The 20,462-nt window shown below is 34.7% G+C and overlaps 1 protein-coding gene across 1 annotated transcript in view; it reads left to right on the forward strand.

Annotated features, from left to right (window-relative positions):
* The window catches only part of Itpr (Inositol 1,4,5,-trisphosphate receptor), a 1,293,714-nt gene that overhangs the window by 1,002,628 nt on the left and 270,624 nt on the right, over window positions 1-20,462 (forward strand). The window contains exon 44 of the mRNA XM_090387283.1: window positions 19,059-19,154. Coding sequence (XP_090243409.1) covers window positions 19,059-19,154 — 96 coding nt within the window. The remainder of the gene's footprint in view (window positions 1-19,058; window positions 19,155-20,462) is intronic.

Genomic DNA, 20,462 nt, shown 5'->3' on the forward strand with positions numbered 1-20,462 from the left:
TTCTATTGTTTACGTAAATAAAGATGGCTTTGCTGTCTTTCTTTGCATCCTTCTCCAAAGGTTTCTCATAGTCTGCTTTCGCTTGCCTGACCTCCCTCCTTTGTGACTTGATTATTATTATTAGCCATATAATGCAAGGAAGCCAGAGGCTTATGCTGCATCAGCCAAAAAAAAATTTCTGAGTTACCCAGAGAAACACAGAGAGAGAGAGAGAGAGAGAGAGAGAGAGAGAGAGAGAGAGAGAGAAAGAAAGAAAGAAAGAAAGAAAGAAAGAAAGAAAACAAGAGTCAGAAGTAGAAGGAATTCACCAAGAAAGAGAAGAATGATAATATCCAGCTCAGCACCCTGAGTGTGCCAGGCCCATACTTACAAGATGAACTAATTTATTTCTACCATGGGCTTCTGCATCACCTGATAATTTATATGCATCTCATGCACTTTTCTTCTCTGCTATGAGTTTCATCTATTAATCTGACATCCATTTAGGCCTATACTCTTGAAGAGTATTTCTTATTTGGGATAGAAAAGCCTAGTAGCTTCTATGATTAATTCCTTGAACTCTTGCCATTTAGTTTTTGCTGATGGTAACATCATCAGTTTGTCTCACTGTATAGAATTTAAAAACTCTCTGAGACCACTGTCTCAGTCACCTTTGCAAAAGAAAAACCTTTACCCTTGATAGTATATTTCTTTTATTTGGGATTTATTTAAAGATGTAAATCTTTAAGTATGCCACCAAGTAGTTCTTTTATCTGCAGATTCTTAATACATGAGTAATCACTGCTCATGTATTCAGTAATCAGATCAAAAGTATTATCTACCAATTAACTATTGTGCTATTGCTCTGACTAAGCTGTTTGTGCCAGTTTTTGGAAAGAATGGTGAATGCTCACCTTATATGGTATTTTAGGAAAAACTGCCTCTTTTCCAGAACACCCAGTAGCTTCTGAAAAACTAGACCACTTTCTAACATTTAATCACATCCAGAATGTAATCCACTATGCGTTATAAAATTTGATTATATCATTTAGTTTTTTTTTTTTTTTGTTATATCAAAAAAGTGTATGATGCAGTCTGGCAACATTGGCATATTTTGAAACTTCTGTAACTTTGGTCTGAGAGATTGCCTTCCCATTTAATCATCAGTTTTAAGTTTGTGTATGATCCACACTCTCTCAAGTATTTTCTTCAAGAGTAAATAGTTCCACAAGGCTCCTCGTGTCACAATTCTTGCTCTCAGAATAATATGTCACAGAACATCTTCCACCAACTATTATCAATGCCCTCTACATTCACATCTTTGCCATATTTTCTCATTCATACAATATGATGGCCATTGAAAAACAACTTCAAAAAACAATTGATTTTCTTCATCCTTAACATAGCTAAGGAAAACGTGTACAAAAGAGCTTAACAACTTTTGGTGCCCTTTCCTCAGCTCTATGCAGATCAGTGTATCCTGTTTCTATTTGACAGGGTTGTTGGTTAGTTTTTATGATTGCCTAATATTTTGGATATCATTATGGATATATCATACATTACAGCCTACAAATGGTGTCTGCTTATTCATCTTGTTCTGCCAAGTGTAGTATACAATGTAGTTTTTTGCTATTTGGCAAAGGGGTTGTGTTCATTTTTTATTCACAATTTTTAAAAATAATTAAAATAATTTTTCTCTTAATTTTAAAAATTAACAGAAAAATTTAAAAATGTGGCAGCATTGCACAAATTGAACCCATTATTTAGAATTAATTAGAATCTTGAAATCCACATGAAGAAATTTGCCATAAAGGCTACATTATTTTTGAGAAAACGATTTTCTAATACATATATTATGGAAATTATTGTAAATATGAAAATATTGTTTTCCAAGTTCCCTGGTGCCACAGTGTTCATTGTTAGGGGATGCCCTTCTCATTGTGAATTATCTTATTTTGTCAATGATATTAATTGGAATTTAATTACTTTGTAATAATTTTAAAAACAAGTTCCCATTTTATATTATCTTCCAGTGAATTTTTCTAAGGTAGTCAAATGGCTATGAGTACCTCATAGGCACTGGTGGCCCTGTGTATTTCTATGTGGTTGTGTTTTCATTTTGTAACAGGTAAAATTTAGACTTTCCAGCTCTTGTGAAGAAGTAATGAGGGCTTCTTCAAACCATGGCATTCTGCAAACATTTTGGTAACTCTCACACCGTGAATATTTAATTTATTCACAGTATTTTACTGATTACATACTTTAAGAAATGTATGTAATTTAAAGATGTAAATTGATTACTTTACAATGTACTTTTAGATCTGAAATTTGAAATTTTTAAAAACTAATGTAAAATAAAATATCCTTAACTAAAATACAGCTTCCCTCCTTTTCCCAAAGTGCTGACTACTAGTTACTATGGTGGTAAACTCTAATTATCAGTTTTGGCTGCAATTTTATTGAATAAATTTTTGCTGTATTGACAGTTATTCTTTATTTGTAGTCATTAAAGGAACTTTATTAAATATGACAACACAATGACCCTCATCCTCAACAGCTTTCACTCTCCCTGTTACAGCAGCAAGAGGATCAAAGTGGAAGCAGAGGGCGCAAAGAATCTCTGATTACAACCAGGCTGCCATGAACGGAAACTGAACTTGGCCTGTTACAATGTAAGATCGCTAATCAGTAAAGAGAGGATATAAGAGCTGGAAAAAGAATTAGAAAATGTGAATTGAAATATCAGCTTGGCTGAAATAATAAGAAATGAATCACAAGTGGGAATCTTCTGTACACCAGTGGAAACAGTGAGAAGAGTGGAGGTGGAGTTGGCTTTCTGGTCCATAAAGCTATTAAAAACAACATTTTGGAATTTAAAAGTACATCACCAAGGATGTCAAGACTACTACTACTCAGGATTTCTAAAAAGTACAAACAAAAGGTTATAATGATATATGCACCAATGTCAAGCCATGATGATAAAGAGGTTGAAGAAATGTACACTGAAATTCAGAGAGACTTCTAGATGAACAGAAAACTCTCTACACCATCATTATGGGGGACTTCAATGCTAAGGTTTGAAAGGGACAAAACACCGCAGAAAGGGAAATATAAAATTTTGGAATTTGTGAAAGAAATTAAAAAAGAGGTGTAATGTGGAATTTGCAGAATCTCAAGTAATGAACACTTTTTTAAAGAAAAGGGTGAACAGAAAGTGGACATGGAAGAGCCCAAATAGCTTAACAACTAATGAAATTGACTTCATTCTCACTAACAGAAGATATATTGTGAACAATGATTTTGTTCTCAACAAGGTAAATGTTGGAAGAGATCACAGAATGGTAAGATACACATGAGATATAGATGTAAGGAAAGAAAGGAAAAAACTGACTAGAGTAAATAATATGAAGGCCTTTGAGATAGCAGAAGAGGAGAAAAAACAGTATGTACTGGAACTTGAATATGTTTTTGATAGTATAAACCAGAGCTGTAATGCTCAATATGTTCTACATTGACATCAATATTTGTAAAATAATAAGAGAAGTTTACCTCAGTATAATACGTAGAACACTTCCGTATGATACTCTCCAGCAATTATAATGAAAAAATCACAAATTTACATTTTAGTAAAAAATAAAAAATTATTAAAACTCAATTCAACACAATTAAAAATAATTAAAAACAAATGAACACAATTAAAAATCAATCTAATGCTATTAAAAGAAATTTAACGAAAAAATTGCAAAAACGATTTTCCTTCCTGAAACTGACAACGCTTTTCGACTGTATGTCGTAATCACAGGAATGAAAATTACTGAATAGGGGTGAGCATGAAACTTAAATAGGGATTACCTGTCTTCATGCATGGCCAGCGAACATTAACAGAATTCTCATGTAATTTAATTTCAACAGTTTCTGCAATTAATAGTCTGTTATAATTACGTTGGACACTAGGTATTTTGGCTTCATTAAATAAAAGAGTATGTTTTTCGTTAACGGCATGAAAGACTAATTCTGACGCTGCTGAACGAGAAGCACGAACTGAGGCTGCATGTTGATTTACATGAAAATTGAGAGGAAAACATGTAGAACCTTGGTATGACGAGCTGCAATACCCACAAGAAATGTTGTATACCAGGTCATTTATTTGTGTTGCAAACGAGGAAAGGACTGACCGATTTTTCAGTATAATGTGTAGTTTCCGTATTGGCCTGGCCACAATTTTAAATTAAATAAAAAATCTGTTAAGCTGGTTTTTTTTTTTTTGTTAGTTGTTGGCGCATCGGCTTCTGTGGACATATTGCACCTCCCAAGGTTTTTACATTTTCTACTCTGATCCAAGCCCGAGGCGGGATTCGACTGCGACCTTTGGGTTACCTGATAAGTCACTCAGTCGAGTCCCCAAGATTAGCCCCAGGGGCTAATCTTGGGGACTTGACTGAGTGACTTATCAGAAGTGTAATTAGTGAATTTTGATTGAAATTTCTTTTTATTGATTTGTTACTTTTCAAGTTTTCTGTTGCACGAAGTGCATTGATTAGCTGCCCTACGTTCTCGACGTCTGGGGTGAGCGGTTAGGGGTTCATCCCCCTGACCGGCTAAATGGGTATTGAGTTGGTGGGGTAGAGAGAATTTGGTTTAAAATTGCATTTTGTGCCCTCAAGTTTAAAGCTTTTGGGACCCCCACTCGTTTCACTTGAGTGGGGGGTGTTTTTAACTAAGTTTCTAAATAGATTTTTGGATTCTTGTGTTTTGAGTTGAAGTGTTGGTCTTAAAGACCTTCGTATTATAAAGTTAAAGTTGTAAATATTTGGCAATTACAGCCTTTTAATGTCCGGTAAAAAGTCGAGCGCTGGCTCTCTTTCTAAGAAAAAAGCAGATATTGAGATGGAAGCAGATAGTGATTCAGTAGATTCAGAGAGTGAAAACTCTGAGACTCAGGAAGAGGTGGAAGATATAGTTCTTGAAGAAGGAAAGGAAAAATCTGCTAGTACTGGGGAATCACAGGATACAACTTGTGAAAGGCAAAAGCAGGGGATGTGGACACCAGAAAAGAAATTAGAAACGATAAATAGTATGAAGTTGTTAAATTCCATGATAAAAAGTTCGGCACAAGGACCTGTGGTAACCGGATTAGACAAAATTGTGGAGGCACGAGGGAGATTAAGGTCTCTCCTATTCTCCTATTGCAAAGAGTACATCGGGTAACGGGCAATGTAGCAACCAAGATTATGGAAATATGGGATGATCTAGAAATGGCCATAGTAAAACTGGAGATAGACTTACATGTTATTAGGACTGAAAAGAAAGACATTCAAAAACAATACAAAAAGGAATATGCTACTATGGCAAAAGAAAAGTGTGTTGCAAAACCTAGAGTGGCAGTTATTACTACCAAGAATAGTAAACATAAATGCAGTGAAGATATTAAAAAAGATTTAATCAAAAAAGTGAGACCTGAACTACAGAATGTTAAAGTACAAAATTTAAGAGCTGTACTGGATAAGAAGATCATCCTTGAAGTAGAGTCGGAAAAGGATATAGATTTGCTCATTGATTTTCCAAAGTTTAAAGAACTAAAATTGTGTGTGGATAAGGTAAAGAAGCGAGATCCTAAGGTTTTGATTTATGATGTGGAACTAGATGTGAATAAAGATGAGTTGAAAGAACAATTATGGATTAAGAACTTGAAAGATTATGGAATAAACCAAGAAGTATTCCAAAAAAGTTTTAATGTGATATCTGTGAATAAAGCAAAGAGCAAGAATTTGAATAACTGGGTAGTGCAGATAGCAGGTTCTGTCCATAAGCAGATGATTAGAAAAGGAAAAGTGTTTGTGAATTGGTCTGCCTGTTGGGTTCGTGACATTGTCACGGTGACCCAGTGTTACAGATGCATGGCTTTTGGCCACATTGCAAAGTTCTGTAAAATGAAAGCGTTCTGCGGATATTGTTCCATTGAAGGGCATTCCTATAAAGATTGTGTAAACAAGGAAAGGCCACCTTGTTGTATAAATTGCAAACGCAGAAATGTAACTGCAGAACATAATGCTGTAGACCATACTTGTCCCAAGTATGAAAAGGCAATGGCCCTAAGTCGGAGAAGAACAGATTATGATTAAAATTGTTAAGTGATGTTGTCTGTAGTTATGGGTCTGTCTGTAGGAGGTGCCGTGGCTTGTCATTGGCCTGGTAGGTAAGGCTTTAATGAGATAGTGCTATGCTTGGAAAGAGACTCAGTGTGAGACTACAATTTTAAGATTTTATAAAGTTAAAGTTTAATAATTTTAACCTCCAAACGAGTAGAGGTCTTCCTCCACGAGGAAGGGGCGGTAACTGTGGTCACATGGGATATTTATTTATCTCTGTGTGACCATAGGCTAAAGACCGATATAACGAGTCCTTTAATCAACAGAAATGTTTAGAGTAATTTTGGCCTGATAACTATTGCAGTGATGATAAATTACATAAATATAATTGTAATAAAACAAAAGATTAAGACTTTTGTCTTAATCTTTTGCTGGGGGGCGCACTGGAGGGTCTGTTGCTTAAATGGGGGACCTTTGGGTTACCAGGCAGGCACTTTACCCATCTGCCTAACCCGATTGGCAAGCTGTTAGTGCCACTGTTCAACGTATGTGACAGAAATAAAGTATTTTTTAATATTACGAGTGTTGGTTAATGTAGTATTTTTATCCTATCCCTAGCTTGTACCCTAATCTGGTTTATTGTAGCAAGAGGATAAACCCTGTCTAAGAATCTGCTGGTTAATATTTGTATTTCTGAGCCCAAAGCAGATTCCATCATTGAATATTTATAGACATTTAGAAATTGATTAAAGATATTTCATCTCTTGTAGGAGAATGGGTGATAGCTATTATAATGCAGAAACATACCAGTGTTCGTAGGTTTTCGATAGATGTTAAATTGTATTTTATTCGAGTTCCAAGTAAGCGTGAAATTTTGAAAATTAAATGACTTTGTATCCATACCTTCCCTTTCCAATGTAAATCTGAGTCTAGAGTGAATATTACTAAACGAATGTAAAATGTCTTGGGTAGTACTACTATCAGTAATAACTAGAACATTGTCTAAATACCTCTCATAGTATGTGATACGGGGTAGAAAAGGCGTCAAATGTATACGCTCAATTGTTGAGAGATAGATCTCTGATATTAAGCTGCTCAAGCTCAATCCCATCAGCAAACTAAAAATTTGTTTGTATACCTTGTCTCAAAAGCTGATATAGTTGGCCCTAGCTAGGAGTTTAATTAAGTGAAAAATTTCTTTAATAGGAAGAGAGTTATTATTTAACATATCCCAAATAATATCTAATGTGTATTCAACATTTACATTCGTATATAATGAGGTAACATCTAGTGAGAATAAATTATCATTATTGCCAAGTCTACAGTCCTTAAGGTTATTAAATTGTGTTTTTTTTTTTTTTTGGTAGTTGTTGGCGCATAAGCTTCTGTGGCCATAATGCACCTCCGAAGATTTTTGCAGTACTTTGATCCAAGCCCGAGGCGGGAATCAAACCCACGACCTTTGGGTTGCTGGGCAGGCACTTTACCCACCCGGCTAGCCCGGTCGGCATTAAATTGTGTATCATAGTTCTTAATCCCAAATTGTATCACCTAACTAAAGGGTTTTATAATGCTATACATGTGTGGCCAAGGGTGAAAATGCCGAGTTTCTGTAGGAAACAATAGGCCGAATAGGAAATCTGGTCTTGTGTAATTTTATCTGGCCGAAAAGCGCATGAATATTGTATATTCTGGCCTTCAATTCCTTTAACTGAGCCATAGTAATGTAGTTGTTTTTTTGAACGTGGTTAACGTTTTATTGTATTGATTGACGAAATTGGTAAATAGTGCGATGTCTACTTCAAGATAAGTGGAGGAATCTGAAACAACTGAATCTAACTTATTAATATAATCACGTTTATCGAGCATTACAACTGTAACTCCTTTATCTGCCCTCTCTATAATAATGTCTTTATTTTCCTGAAGTTCACGTAAAGCTGAACTGTCATGTGTATTCAATTTAGGAAGTTGCATTTCTTTTGTTTTTCACCACTTGGTTAACTTGTTGAATAAATAAATCTTTTTGTGGAACTTTACGAAGTCCAAATTCAATATCAGTTATGCACTGTTTTTTAGGTAGTTTTCGATGTGGCAAATTATAATTTAATCCTTTGAATAGAAGTGAAATCTGGCCCTGCGATAGCGTATACGAGGAAAGATTTGTAACCTGTTGATTCATCTGTTCGTTCAATGTAGGGCAAGGGGGTGCTCGTGAACTAGGTGACGTATTCTGTGGTAGCTCGTTGTGTATGCGGTGGGGGAGGGGGGGGTTATTACACAACTCGTATGTACTTGGTCGTAAGAACGGGACAATTTGTTAGAATTTTCACGAACATGTCTGTTTTTTTTTTTTTTTTTATGTATATCTGATGTCTGTGTTTCAAATCTATGGAGATCTTCAATACAGATGAATTGTTAGAATGCAGATCATTTTTTTTTTAATTTGTTGCAAAGTTTCCTAACCTGGGAAAGGTATTTTCGTTTATTAGAATACTGAGATCTTAAGGCAAATTTAACTATATTACGCGATGTGGTAAGTGCTAGTTGCTTTATGCCTGAAATTTTATGATTTAAATTGACCCTGGCAAACTTCAGAATGATGTTGTTTTGAAGGCAATATTTTAGAAAAGAAATATGGTAACTTTGGGCCGCATTTCTAGTGTTAATTTAATGTAATTTTGCACCAAGCTGTTCAAAAAATCCCCCGTAATTGTATCTATCAATATGTATGTAGGTATCAGTTCAGCTTTATGTGAACTTCGGGAAAATAAAGATGTTATATAAAGATGTTATTATACAGTGGACAGATAAAGAAGATACAGTTGTAATGCTCGATAAACATGATTATATTAATAAGTTAGATTCAGTTGTTTCAGATTCCTCCACTTATCTTGAAGTAGACCCGGCACTATTTACCAATTTGGTCAATCAGTTAAATGAATTGAAGGCCAGAACATACAATATTCCTGCACTTTTTGGCCAGGTAAAATTATACAAGGCCAGATTTCCTATTCAGCCTATTGTTTCCTACAGAAACTCTGCATTTTCATCCTTGGCCACATGTGTATAGCATTATAAAACCCTTTAGACAGGCTATACAATTTGGGATTAAGAACTACAATACACTATTTAATAATCTTAAGGACTGTAGACTTGGCAATAATGGTAATTTATTCTCTCTAGATGTTACCTTTTTATATACGAATGTAAACATTGAATAAACATTTGATATTATTTTGGGATATGTTAAATAATAACTCTATACTGATTAATTATACGAAGCTTCCTATTAAAGATATTTTTCACTTAACTAAATTCTTAGTTGAGGCAACTATATCACCTTTCGAGACAAAGTATACAAACAAATTTTTGATTTGCCATTGGGATTGAACTTGAGTGGCTTAATATCAGATATCTATCTCTCAACAATAGAGCGATATACATTTGATGCCTTTTCTACATCGTATCAAATACTATGGAAGGTGTTTAGACAATGTTCTAGTTATTACTGATAGTAGTACTATCGAAGACATTTTACATTGGAAAGGGAGGGTACGGTTATAAAGTCATTAAATTTTCTAAATTTCACACTTACTCGGGACTCGAATAAAATTCAATTTAACATCTATCGAAAACCTACAAACACTGGTATTCTTCTGCATTATAACAGCTATCACCCTTTTTCCTACAAGAGATCGATAATCTTTAATTTCTAAATGCCTATAAATATTCAACAATGGAATCTGCTTTGGGCTCAGAAATACAATTATTAACCAGCAAATTTTTAAACAGGGGTTATCCTCTTGCTACAATAAATTGAAATAGGGTACAAGCTAGGGATAGGATAAAAAAATACTACATCAACCAACAATCGTAATATTAAAAAATACTTTATTTCTGTCCCATATGTTGAACAGTGGCACAAACAGATTTTTTAAAGATACCGAATTTAAAATTGTGGCCTGGCCAGGCCTTTCCTCATTTGCAACACAAATAAATGACCTGGTATACAACATTTCTTGCGGGGATTGCAACTCATCATACCAAGGATCTATGCATTTTCCTCTGAATTTTCATGTAAATCAACACGTGGCCCCAATTCGTGCTTCTCATTCAGCAGTGTCAGAATTAGCCTTTCATGCCATTAACGAAAAACATACTTTTTTATTTAATGAGACCAAAATACTTAAGTGACCAACGTAATTATACCAGACTATTAGTTGCAGAAACTTTCGAAATTAAATTACATGAGAATTCTGTTAATGTTCGCTGGCCATTTCTAATCTCCAATTCGTGGTCTTTTACGCGCATGTGCGAAGACAAATAATCCCTATTTAAGTTTCATGCTCACCCCTATTCAGTAATTTTCGTTGTTGTGATCACAACATACGGTCAAAAAGTGTTGTCAGCTTCAGGAAAGGAAAATCGTTTTTGCAATTTTTTTGTTAAATTTCTTTTAATTAATTTAATTTTTAATTGCATTAGATTGATTTTTATTTTTTTAATGAAAACCCCAAACACAAGAGGTAATAGAACCTATAGTACTTAGTACCATGCTTTTGTTGGAGGTTGAGAAGACGAAAGAAGATATTTGTTGACATTAGACTTGACCTTTTGTAGACTGTAAGTTTAAGGAAATACATATGAAGGAAGGTTGTTCCAGAAAACAACAGTTCAATGAATAAATGAGGAAGATAAAAAGTTGGTTCTGTGAGTTGAAGTTGGATAGTAAAGGGATGTTGGCTGGTGGCGGCCCGTGATCGGACTGTTTTGAAGGAGAGAGAGCAGGAATTACAGAAGCCAATTGAGAAGAACAGTGCCCATGGAAGTATCTGTAGAAAAGGCATGCAGCAGAAACAGTACATCTATGAAACAGAGAGTGGAGAGACTCTGTTAGAGATGAATCATTAATTAACCTAACTACCCTCTTCTGAATGTAATCTAGAAGCCTGAGAGAGAGAGAGGTTTTGGGGGCGCCGCCTCAGATGTGTGAACAATATTCCATGGTAGGGCGGATTTGCGATTTGTACAGAGTGAACAGCTGTTTGTAAGAAAAGTAACGCCGAGAATGAAAGAGAAAACCAAGTATTTTAGATGCAGAGGAAGCAATATTTGTAATGTGCTTGTACCAAGAGAGATTAGAAGTCAGGGTAATCCCCAAAAGAGATATATCATTTTGCCTAGAAATCGGAGTGTCACCAAAGATAAGCACAGGAGCAGAAGAATCCTTTTCCCAAGATGTAAGACAAGACTGAGTTTTAGAAGGATTGAAATCAACTAAGTTGTCTTTGCCCCACTGGAGAATTACCTGAAGATCAGTATTTAAGGAATTGGTAGCAGATATTCGAGAAGTTGAAGCTGATTTAGCAGGACAAGGTTTTTCAAAATGGAAAGTGGAATGTAATGTGCTGTCATCGGCAAAACTAGGATAGGATTTCCAATCAATGGAAGAAGGTCATTAATGTACAAGAGGAAAAGAGTAGCGGAAAGAACTGAACCTTGGGGAGACAGCAGCATTGGTGGAGAAGTTAGAAGACAGAGAGCCATCTACCATGACCCTCAGTGAACGATCAGAGAGAAAACTGGATAACCAATTACAAAAAACAGTTGGCAAACCATAAGATGGAAGCTTGTTTAGAAGACCTTTATGCCAAACAAGATCAAATTGTGTTCATTTGTTTTTTTATTTTGTTGAATTGAGTTTTAAATATTTTTTATTTTTTACTGTAATGTAAGATTTGCAATTTTTTTGTTTTAATTGCTGGCGGAAGTGTTCTACGTATTATATTGAGATAAACTTTTCTTATTATTTTACAAGTACCAGAACTTAGGAACAAATTTTATCTTCTGCAGACTTTTCAGGACCAAGATATCGAAAGGAATACAACAACTTTCTGAAAGTGAGGAAGCCCAAGAAACCTATAGGTAAAAAGAAATCCAAAGAAGAAAAAATTAGCCAAGAAACACTTGTCATGATGAACCGAAGACGACAAATGAAAAGCAAGATAAATACAGACTAGAAGAAAACTGAGTTTACTGAGTTATGCAAAGGCATTAGAAAGAGACTCAGAGATAACATAAGAAGATTTAGCACAAGAAAAGTAGAGCAACCATTAAAAGAAAACAAAGGACTTAAATCAGCAGTCATGAGCAGTAATACAGAAAGACAAATGATACTGATTCTGAAGAATAGTGATGGTGTATTTATAAATAGTAGAGAAGGCATAATTCAAATTGCAGAAGACTACAATAAAGTACAGTCTGTCCCCGACATACGTAAGAGATACATTCCAGGACATCTTACGATTTTTACCTAACTCCCAATGCCTAATAAAATATTGCTACTATATCCCTGATATGCCAAAATTACAAAAACCACATAATATCCACAGAAGAATGAAAAAAATGTGTCATTCTAAATATGAATTATATGTAATTCTTGTTAATGTTTGACGATTTTAATACATTCTTGTTAATTTAATACATGCTTGACGATTTTAATACATCCTTATTATTTTGATTTTCTGATCCAAATTGATCATTTTCCTTTTCTTGGTAGATTTACTAGTACACCATGAAAATGGTCAAAATGAAATTTTCTGTAAAGAACTTCACAGGGTTAAGTTTCAAGAGATGCTATCATACCTTATGGCATACAAATGAAGTGATGATAACCCGATGTGTAACAAATATTACATACAAAATGCAAACAAAATCTCCCGCCTTGCTCTCAAACAAAACTGAACTGGCTCTATAATCTAGAAAGAAAAGAAGGAAAGGATGTAGAGATGAAGGGCTAGAGTGTAATTCTCTGAAGAAATAGCTGATGGGACACAGTCCATGTGGCTTGAATGTTGTAGGGGTTTCTCTGAAGTGCTTTGACATAGTTCACCTGTCTCAAACACATGTTGTTGAATATTTCTTCAGAATTTTTAAAGCAGAAAATGGAATGTTAACTTTAGTTATTTACCTAGATTCTAGTTACACCGCAAGTTATTATCCAACATTGTTTGGATAATGACCTGCATACAGAAATGAAAACTTATACTTATTGTTCTTTCATTCGACTTCACTCTTAAAAATTATACAGAAAGTATCTTTATGATTTTACCAAAAAAATGTAAGTCTGAAGTTATGTAACTCGGGCTTATGTAAGTCAGAGATTAACAGTATTATGTAAGGAGCAAAGCAATGATGCCAGCAGTGGGGACGAAGAATCTCAAATTAGCAACACATATGACATACCAGATATCCTTCCTCATGTGGTAGAACATGCATTGAAGAAAATGAAGAATCAGAAAACCCCAGGTGAAGATGAAGTTACTGTAGAGTCGTTAAAATTGGGAGGAAGAGACATGGTATAGAAACTTACAAGACTTCACAAAATACATTAGGAAAGGCATGATGCCTAAGGAGTGGAATAATGCAATCATAATTTTGCTGCATAAGAAAGGAGATAAATCAGAAATTGGAAATTCTAGACCAATTAGCTTGTTGTCTCACATCTACAAGTTGTTCATAAGCATATATGCCCCACCATGACTTATGGAAGTGAAACTTGGGCACTTACCAAAAGAATGGAATGAATTATATTAGGACTCAGTCTGTCAGATAAACAGATTAGAAATAATACTTGATTAGAATCAACCGAAAGAGCAAGCTAGCTTTAGGGATTTTCAACTATGGATCACCTTCATATAACATCACAGCTACTGGAGAAAGCAAATAAATATAAAACACCATTATGCTTGGCATTTATGGATTATGAAAAGGCATTTGACTCTATACAGCATAAGGCAATGTTTCAAGCACTGGAAAAACAAGGGATAGACACCACATACATTATGATTTTGAAGAAAATATATGAGAATGCTACCTCCTTTATTATACTAGACAAAGACAGTAGCAAAATTTAAAATTGAGAAAGGAGTTTGACAAGGAGACACAGTATCTCCAAAGTTGTTTACTGCTGCCCTTGAAGAAGGTTGGACTGTCGCAGAATGGAGTCAATGTGAATGGAGAGTACCTAAACCATTTACAATTTGCACATGACATTGTATCATAAGCCATGATCTCGAAGAATTAGAAGAAAATCTTAATCAGTTATACAGAGTTAGTAAGGATTTCTTACTAAAGATGAATATGGTTAAAGCAATGGTAGTGATGAAGTATGCCACAGGAAGGGATATAATCATTGAAGGAGCAGAAATTGAAAAGGTGCTTTCCTACACTTATCTTTGATATCATCAACTGTAATAATGATAAATAGCCGGAAGTCAAGAGAAAAATAAATCTTGGATGGATAGCATTCAGGAAATATAGTCACATACTGAGGAGCAATATCCCAATTTGTCTGAAACATAAAATAATGAACCAATGTATATGGAAGTGAAACTTGGGCATTTACCAAAACAATGGAATGAATTGTATTAGGACTCAGACTGTCAGAAACACATGGATTTCTTTGATAATTTTCACTTAAATACAAATACATCAGTTCTTGATGTGCAACTTTTACTAGTTAAATTACTTCAACTTGCTCATTAGTGAAATAAGGCATTGTACGATAGTTTTGTATCTTTGAAGGAAAAAGTAATATGATTTCAAGTATCTGATACATTTTGTATAAGAGAGTAATAGTATTTATTTTATTATTTTTTTTTTACTGTTGTAGTCATACTTTTTGAACAAGTATGGATTCTTTATTGTTAATTTTTCAGCCAAAGGTAAACAGCAGATTATTAGCAGTTTGTAATCTCAAATAAAAACAATCCTGGTTATCTGAAACAGTTGCTTATTTTGTCCTTCAAGTAAAGGACAGTCTTATCAAAAGTAAAGAACTGAAATAGACTTGGGCAGGACACATAGCTCAAAAACGTGATGACAAATGGACTTAAGAAAATAACAGAATGGTACCAAAGAGCAGCTAAAAGAAAACCAGGAAGACAACAATGGAGATGGACAGATGAAATTCAAGAGTTAATGGACAGTAAATGAATAGCCATTACACAAAACGGAAGGAACTGGAAAGTTGTTATTGGGAAGGCCTTCATCCTGCAGTGGATTGAAAATGGCTGATGATGATAATAATGAAGAGAGGGAAAAAGTAGTAAAACAAAAGAGGCAAAGATAGCAGAGGAGAAGGAAAGTAACAATGTCCATATTGCCCTCGTGTTGTTTGCCTGAGTATACTTTAAACTCTTTTCTTGATTTATATCTTTTCACTTTCTACTCTTCATTCTTCTGTCCATTGAGCTATTAGTGCAACACCAGGGCAATATAGACAATCTGCTATCTTCACCTCTTTTTTTTTTTTTTTTTTTACTACTGTTTCCTTCCCTTACCTTGTTTTATTTCCTGATGCTATACCATTTGCCTGTTTCTCTTATTATTTTTCCTCTTTTGACTTCCAAACTTGCATCTTCAATATTTTCATTTGAAATGTAATCATGTCGCCTCCCTTCCACCATTACTTATTTCACTCTTTCACTTTTATTTTTAATTTTTTTTTAATTTAATTAAAAACACAGCATTGGAGCTACCTTATATATTTTTGTGGAGGATTTATCACTTTTGCCTTCTTCTTTATTATTGTATATTTTTTAATAATCTCTTTAGATATTTGCCTTCCATAACTTTGAGTATGTACAGAAATGCAGTAATTTGGTACTTAATCAAGTGTAGTTCTCCATTGAAATATCTGCATTATGTATCAACCTGTTATAGCTTGCATCAAATATTTCAAACTACTTTAACCTTTCTTTCCCTTGGTCTTTTATTTCACTATATTATTTTCCCACCTTCAATTTGATGCTCTCTATTTCTCTTTGCAAATTATTAATCATTATTTTTATTTTTCCCTTATATCTTCTTTCCTTTTAGTTGGCTCTTTGATTCAGCATTTAATTTTGGATAATTGGCCACATCTTTTAGGTTCTTGACAATCTTTTCCTTTTTTCACCTTATTTTTTCTATTTCTTACTTTCCTCTTTCTATTAGTTCTGGCACTTGTGTTCTTTACAATTCCATCTGTATGCATTTTTCTGTCACTTCATACTTAATTTACACTTAATTTTATATGTATATAGGCGATCGGGCTAGCCAGGTTGGTGAAGTACCTGCCTGGCTACCCAAAGGTCGTGAGTTCAAATTACGCCTTGGGCTTGGATCAGAGTAGTACAAAAACTTTGGGAGGTGCATTATGGCCACAGAAGCCGATGCAGCAACAACTAACGAAAAAAAAAAAAAAATATATATATATATATATATATATATACCATTATTATAGCTATCCTTATTTTTGATATCTTTTATTACCATTCGGCATGGATTAACAGGCAGACGATATCAGAAACTGATAGCTCGCTAATTGTAGGAGGACACATTGAAAGGGTTAGCCCTTGATAAAGTCCCTTTCAATGAGTCACCATTTTCCTATAATTGGCATGGCATATGTATTTAGTTATTATTTTTTTCTACATTTATGCTTTATTGATTATTTTGTTTTTTCAATATTTGTTATTTCCATTATTTACGGGTATCCTTACCAAGCTAGAACCATGGACTAATTATAACTATTATAGTGTTTAGTTGCCACCAGCTTATATATACTTGCCGTTAATAAATTGCACATTTAATAACTGCTCAAACATAATAAGACTGATGTAATGATCTATCTAGACGTTCATTGATGGCATTAATCAGTTCTCCTCCTCCTTTCAGTTTTTAGTTTTTTATTGTATAATTTGCTATAATAATTGTTTATCTTGCCATAATAATTGTTAATTTATTTGCTATATTCATTATATATACATATTTATATATATATATGTATAGATATTGCTATTTTATGTTATTTGTAATAATTTAAAATCAAAATGTGCAGGTGCAAAGTACATAATTTCACCTTACAGAAGAAAACATGCTAATTCTTGAGTAATGTTGAGATCAAAAATATTCTTACCCCTAGTATTATCTCTGATGTGATGGTACAAATAATAATCTAGTTTATTTAGAAAAAATGTTTCCAGTTAGATTGAAGTCACTTATAATAAGACATTGCACTTGCTTGCTTGCCCATTCCATTTGCACGTAAAGACTCTCATCGTATGCTTTATAATCTTCTGATCTGTAGTTTATAATCTCACACTCTCATTATACCTTTGCTTCCAACTAGCTCACACCACAAAGGTTCTATATTGGCAGACGTAATTTCAGACTCAGCAAGCTCTTTTCGCACTCAGGCTGCTTTTGATAAGACACATGGCACCACCACCCCTCCTATTTTTCCTAAATGTATTATACATTATCATTATTATTATTATTAGCTATATGGTGCAAGGAAGCCTGAGGCTTATGCTGCACCAGCCAAAAAAAAAAAACTCCCGAGTTACCCTGACTGTGTGTGAGAGAGAGAGTCAAGAGTAGAAGGGAATCACCAGGTGCCTCCGTAGCCAGGTGGGCAGGAGCAACGGTGCGTAGCACACGCTTCTTGATCAGACCCGGATTCGAGCCTGTGACCACCAAATATGGAGGATGCGGAAAGGTCAGTGAATGACCACCGCATATCCCCAGAGCAATATGGCCTTAGTTGCTAATGCTCCTAAAAACCAAATAACAAACAACAAACAAGGGAATCACCAAGAAAGAGAAGAATGATGATATCCAGCTCAGGACCCTGGGTGTGCCAAGCCCATACTCACCAGATGTGAGCCCCTGTGGTTGCATACCTAATGGAACTCATCATCTCCAATATCCGGATGGCACCACATTAGCCTTTTTATATCAGCATTAGTTTTCCTAACCAGGAGTTCAAATTCAGCCATTTTATTGATAACACTCCTGACATTATTGTAGACACAATTAAGACTAAGTAATCTTCTGTAGAGTACTACCCTGAAACACTTCTTGAAGTTATTTGGGCTTGTTTCCTTATCTTTCTCATCTCACTCATTTGAAACGTTGCAACCCTCAGAACATCTTACAACATTGGCTGTTGTGGCTGCAAACAAGAATTATTGGGGTGAGTGCAAGCATTATTTTGACCCCCTATTATCAGATAAAGAAGGATCTATATTAAATTTCTCCCTCCTGACTAGCAGTTCCCCTGAACCCTTCAGGTATCCTCAATGATACAGGTAAAAATCCTTGCACCACCTTTGTGCAAATAAAAACCATCTCTACAAAATAGATTCCTTCTATCTACAAGTGCAGATCACGCTGATAACAATTTTCCTCCTAGAGTCTTGCAGATTCCCTCAAGTTATGTGTTTCATGTGCGTCTTGTTTTCATTACGTTAGGTATACATAATCAAATCCAAATGTGTGTTCACTTCCCTGCCCCTTGTCTTTTTTCTTCTCTTTCTTGATTATCTTGGCAACAAACAAGAATTCTTGGGGTAAGTGCAAGCATTACTTTGACCCCTATCATCAGATAAACAAAAATCTATATTATTCTCCCTCCTAACTAGCAGTTATTGGGAAAAATTTTTTTAAAAATTATATAAATGAGAGATATAAATTTAAAAAAACATGTTGCAGGAAGAAAATTTGCTGACTATATAAACTAACTACTGAATGTTAAAAATTAAAATTAAAATATACTTTTTATATATATATTACTTATTTCTTTAATTTTGAAATATATATATATATTTTTTTTTTTTTAATTTGACTTTGTTAAAAGATGTTTGAAAATATATGCTCGTAAATATTAGGTGTTAGTACTGTAGTTCTAGGTTAAGTATTATTTTTTAATTTTATTTTTTAGCTTTTTTGCTTTTTTTTTTTTAAAGCATTACCTTACACATGCAAGGCGGTGCTTTAAATCTTAATCAGCAGTATGAGGTTTGAGTTCGTTCAATTTGTGTTCTGTTGTATGTATATTAGTTTGTACATGTGTTTGATAAGATTTTACACTTATACACTACAAATAATTTTGTTAATGTAATTCTTAATTGAATAGCAGATTTTTTTTTTTTTTTTTTCCAGAATAATGCTTCTAAGCTGCTATTAGCAATTATGGAAAGTCGTGGTGACAGTGAAAATGCCGAGAGAATCCTATATAATATGAGTCCTAAGCAACTGGTAGTTATTTAAATAATGACTGTTTTATTTTCATCATTTTTTTTTTCCTTATGCTGAATTAAATAATACTTGTTTCTGTAAAGGACAGGGGTACTCAAATCACACACACACAACACAAGAATCAACTCCTCTGTGGGCTCCTCTTCAGAGATCTCATTCTGTCGTGGTGCATTTGAACCATTTGATTTTAATACATTTGATTCAAATAAAAAATCAGTTTTAATGCAGTGGTGAAGTGTTAGTGTCTGTAAATTACGTGTGTTCTCTGCTCGATTTTCTTGCTTTTCTGGACCAAAAACCCCACTTTCTGGGGGGGGAACCTTGCTATCTGCACCTAAGACCGACTAACTCAACAATGGAGTGAAAAAAGCCCATAAACGTTCCTCGCGACGGGATTCGAACCCGAACCTTTTCCACCCGGTGTGGAGAGGACTCACATCTGGTGAGTATGGGCTTGGTAAACCCAGGGTCCTGAGCTGGATATCATCATTCTTCTCTTTCTTGGTGATGATCTCTCTCTCTCTCTCTCTCTCTCTCTCTCTCTCTCTCTCTCTCTCTCTCTCTCAGGGTAGCGGGAATTTTTTTTCGCTGGTGCAGCATAAACCTCAGTCTTCCTTGTACCATATGGCTAATAATAATAATGATAATTATCAACTCTCAGCAAGAAAAGTCGGTTGTTGTTGTTATTTGATTTTTAGGAGCATTAGCAACTAAGGCCATATTGCTCCGGGATATGCAGTGGCTATTTCCTGACCTTTCTGTATCCTCCATATTTGGACATGGGCTTGAACCCCGGTCTAATCAAGAAGCGTGTGCTATGCACTGCTGCTGCTCCTGCCCACCGGGCTACGGAGGCGTCAAGAAAAGTAGGAGAACTTTCATGTCCTCTTATAATTTTGTGGCAACAAACAAGAATTAAGCAGGAATTAACCTTTTCATGAGTTTGTATGTTGATCAACAATTTTTATGTCAGTTCCTGGAAGTACGTACGTAGATTTACATTTTTTTAAGTAAACAGACACATCTCAAATAATGTATCTGTTTGTGTGTGAATTTTTTAGGTGCCTCCATAGCCAGGTGGGCAGGAGCAGCAGTGCATAGCACATGCTTCTTGATTAGACTCGGGTTCGAGCCCATGACCACCAAATATGGAGGATGTGGGAATGACCACCACATATATCCGGAGCAATATGCCCTTAGTTGCTAATGCTCCTAAAAACCAAATAACAAACAAACATAACATGTGTGAATTTTCTTGAAATTGGCCCAAGTGCTACCATCTCTTGTCTGGATTTATTAAAACTATCT

The sequence above is a fragment of the Mastigoproctus giganteus genome, chromosome 13 (assembly GCF_048544385.1).
Source record: "Mastigoproctus giganteus isolate SK-2022 chromosome 13, ASM4854438v1, whole genome shotgun sequence".
Taxonomy (NCBI): domain Eukaryota; kingdom Metazoa; phylum Arthropoda; class Arachnida; order Uropygi; family Thelyphonidae; genus Mastigoproctus; species Mastigoproctus giganteus.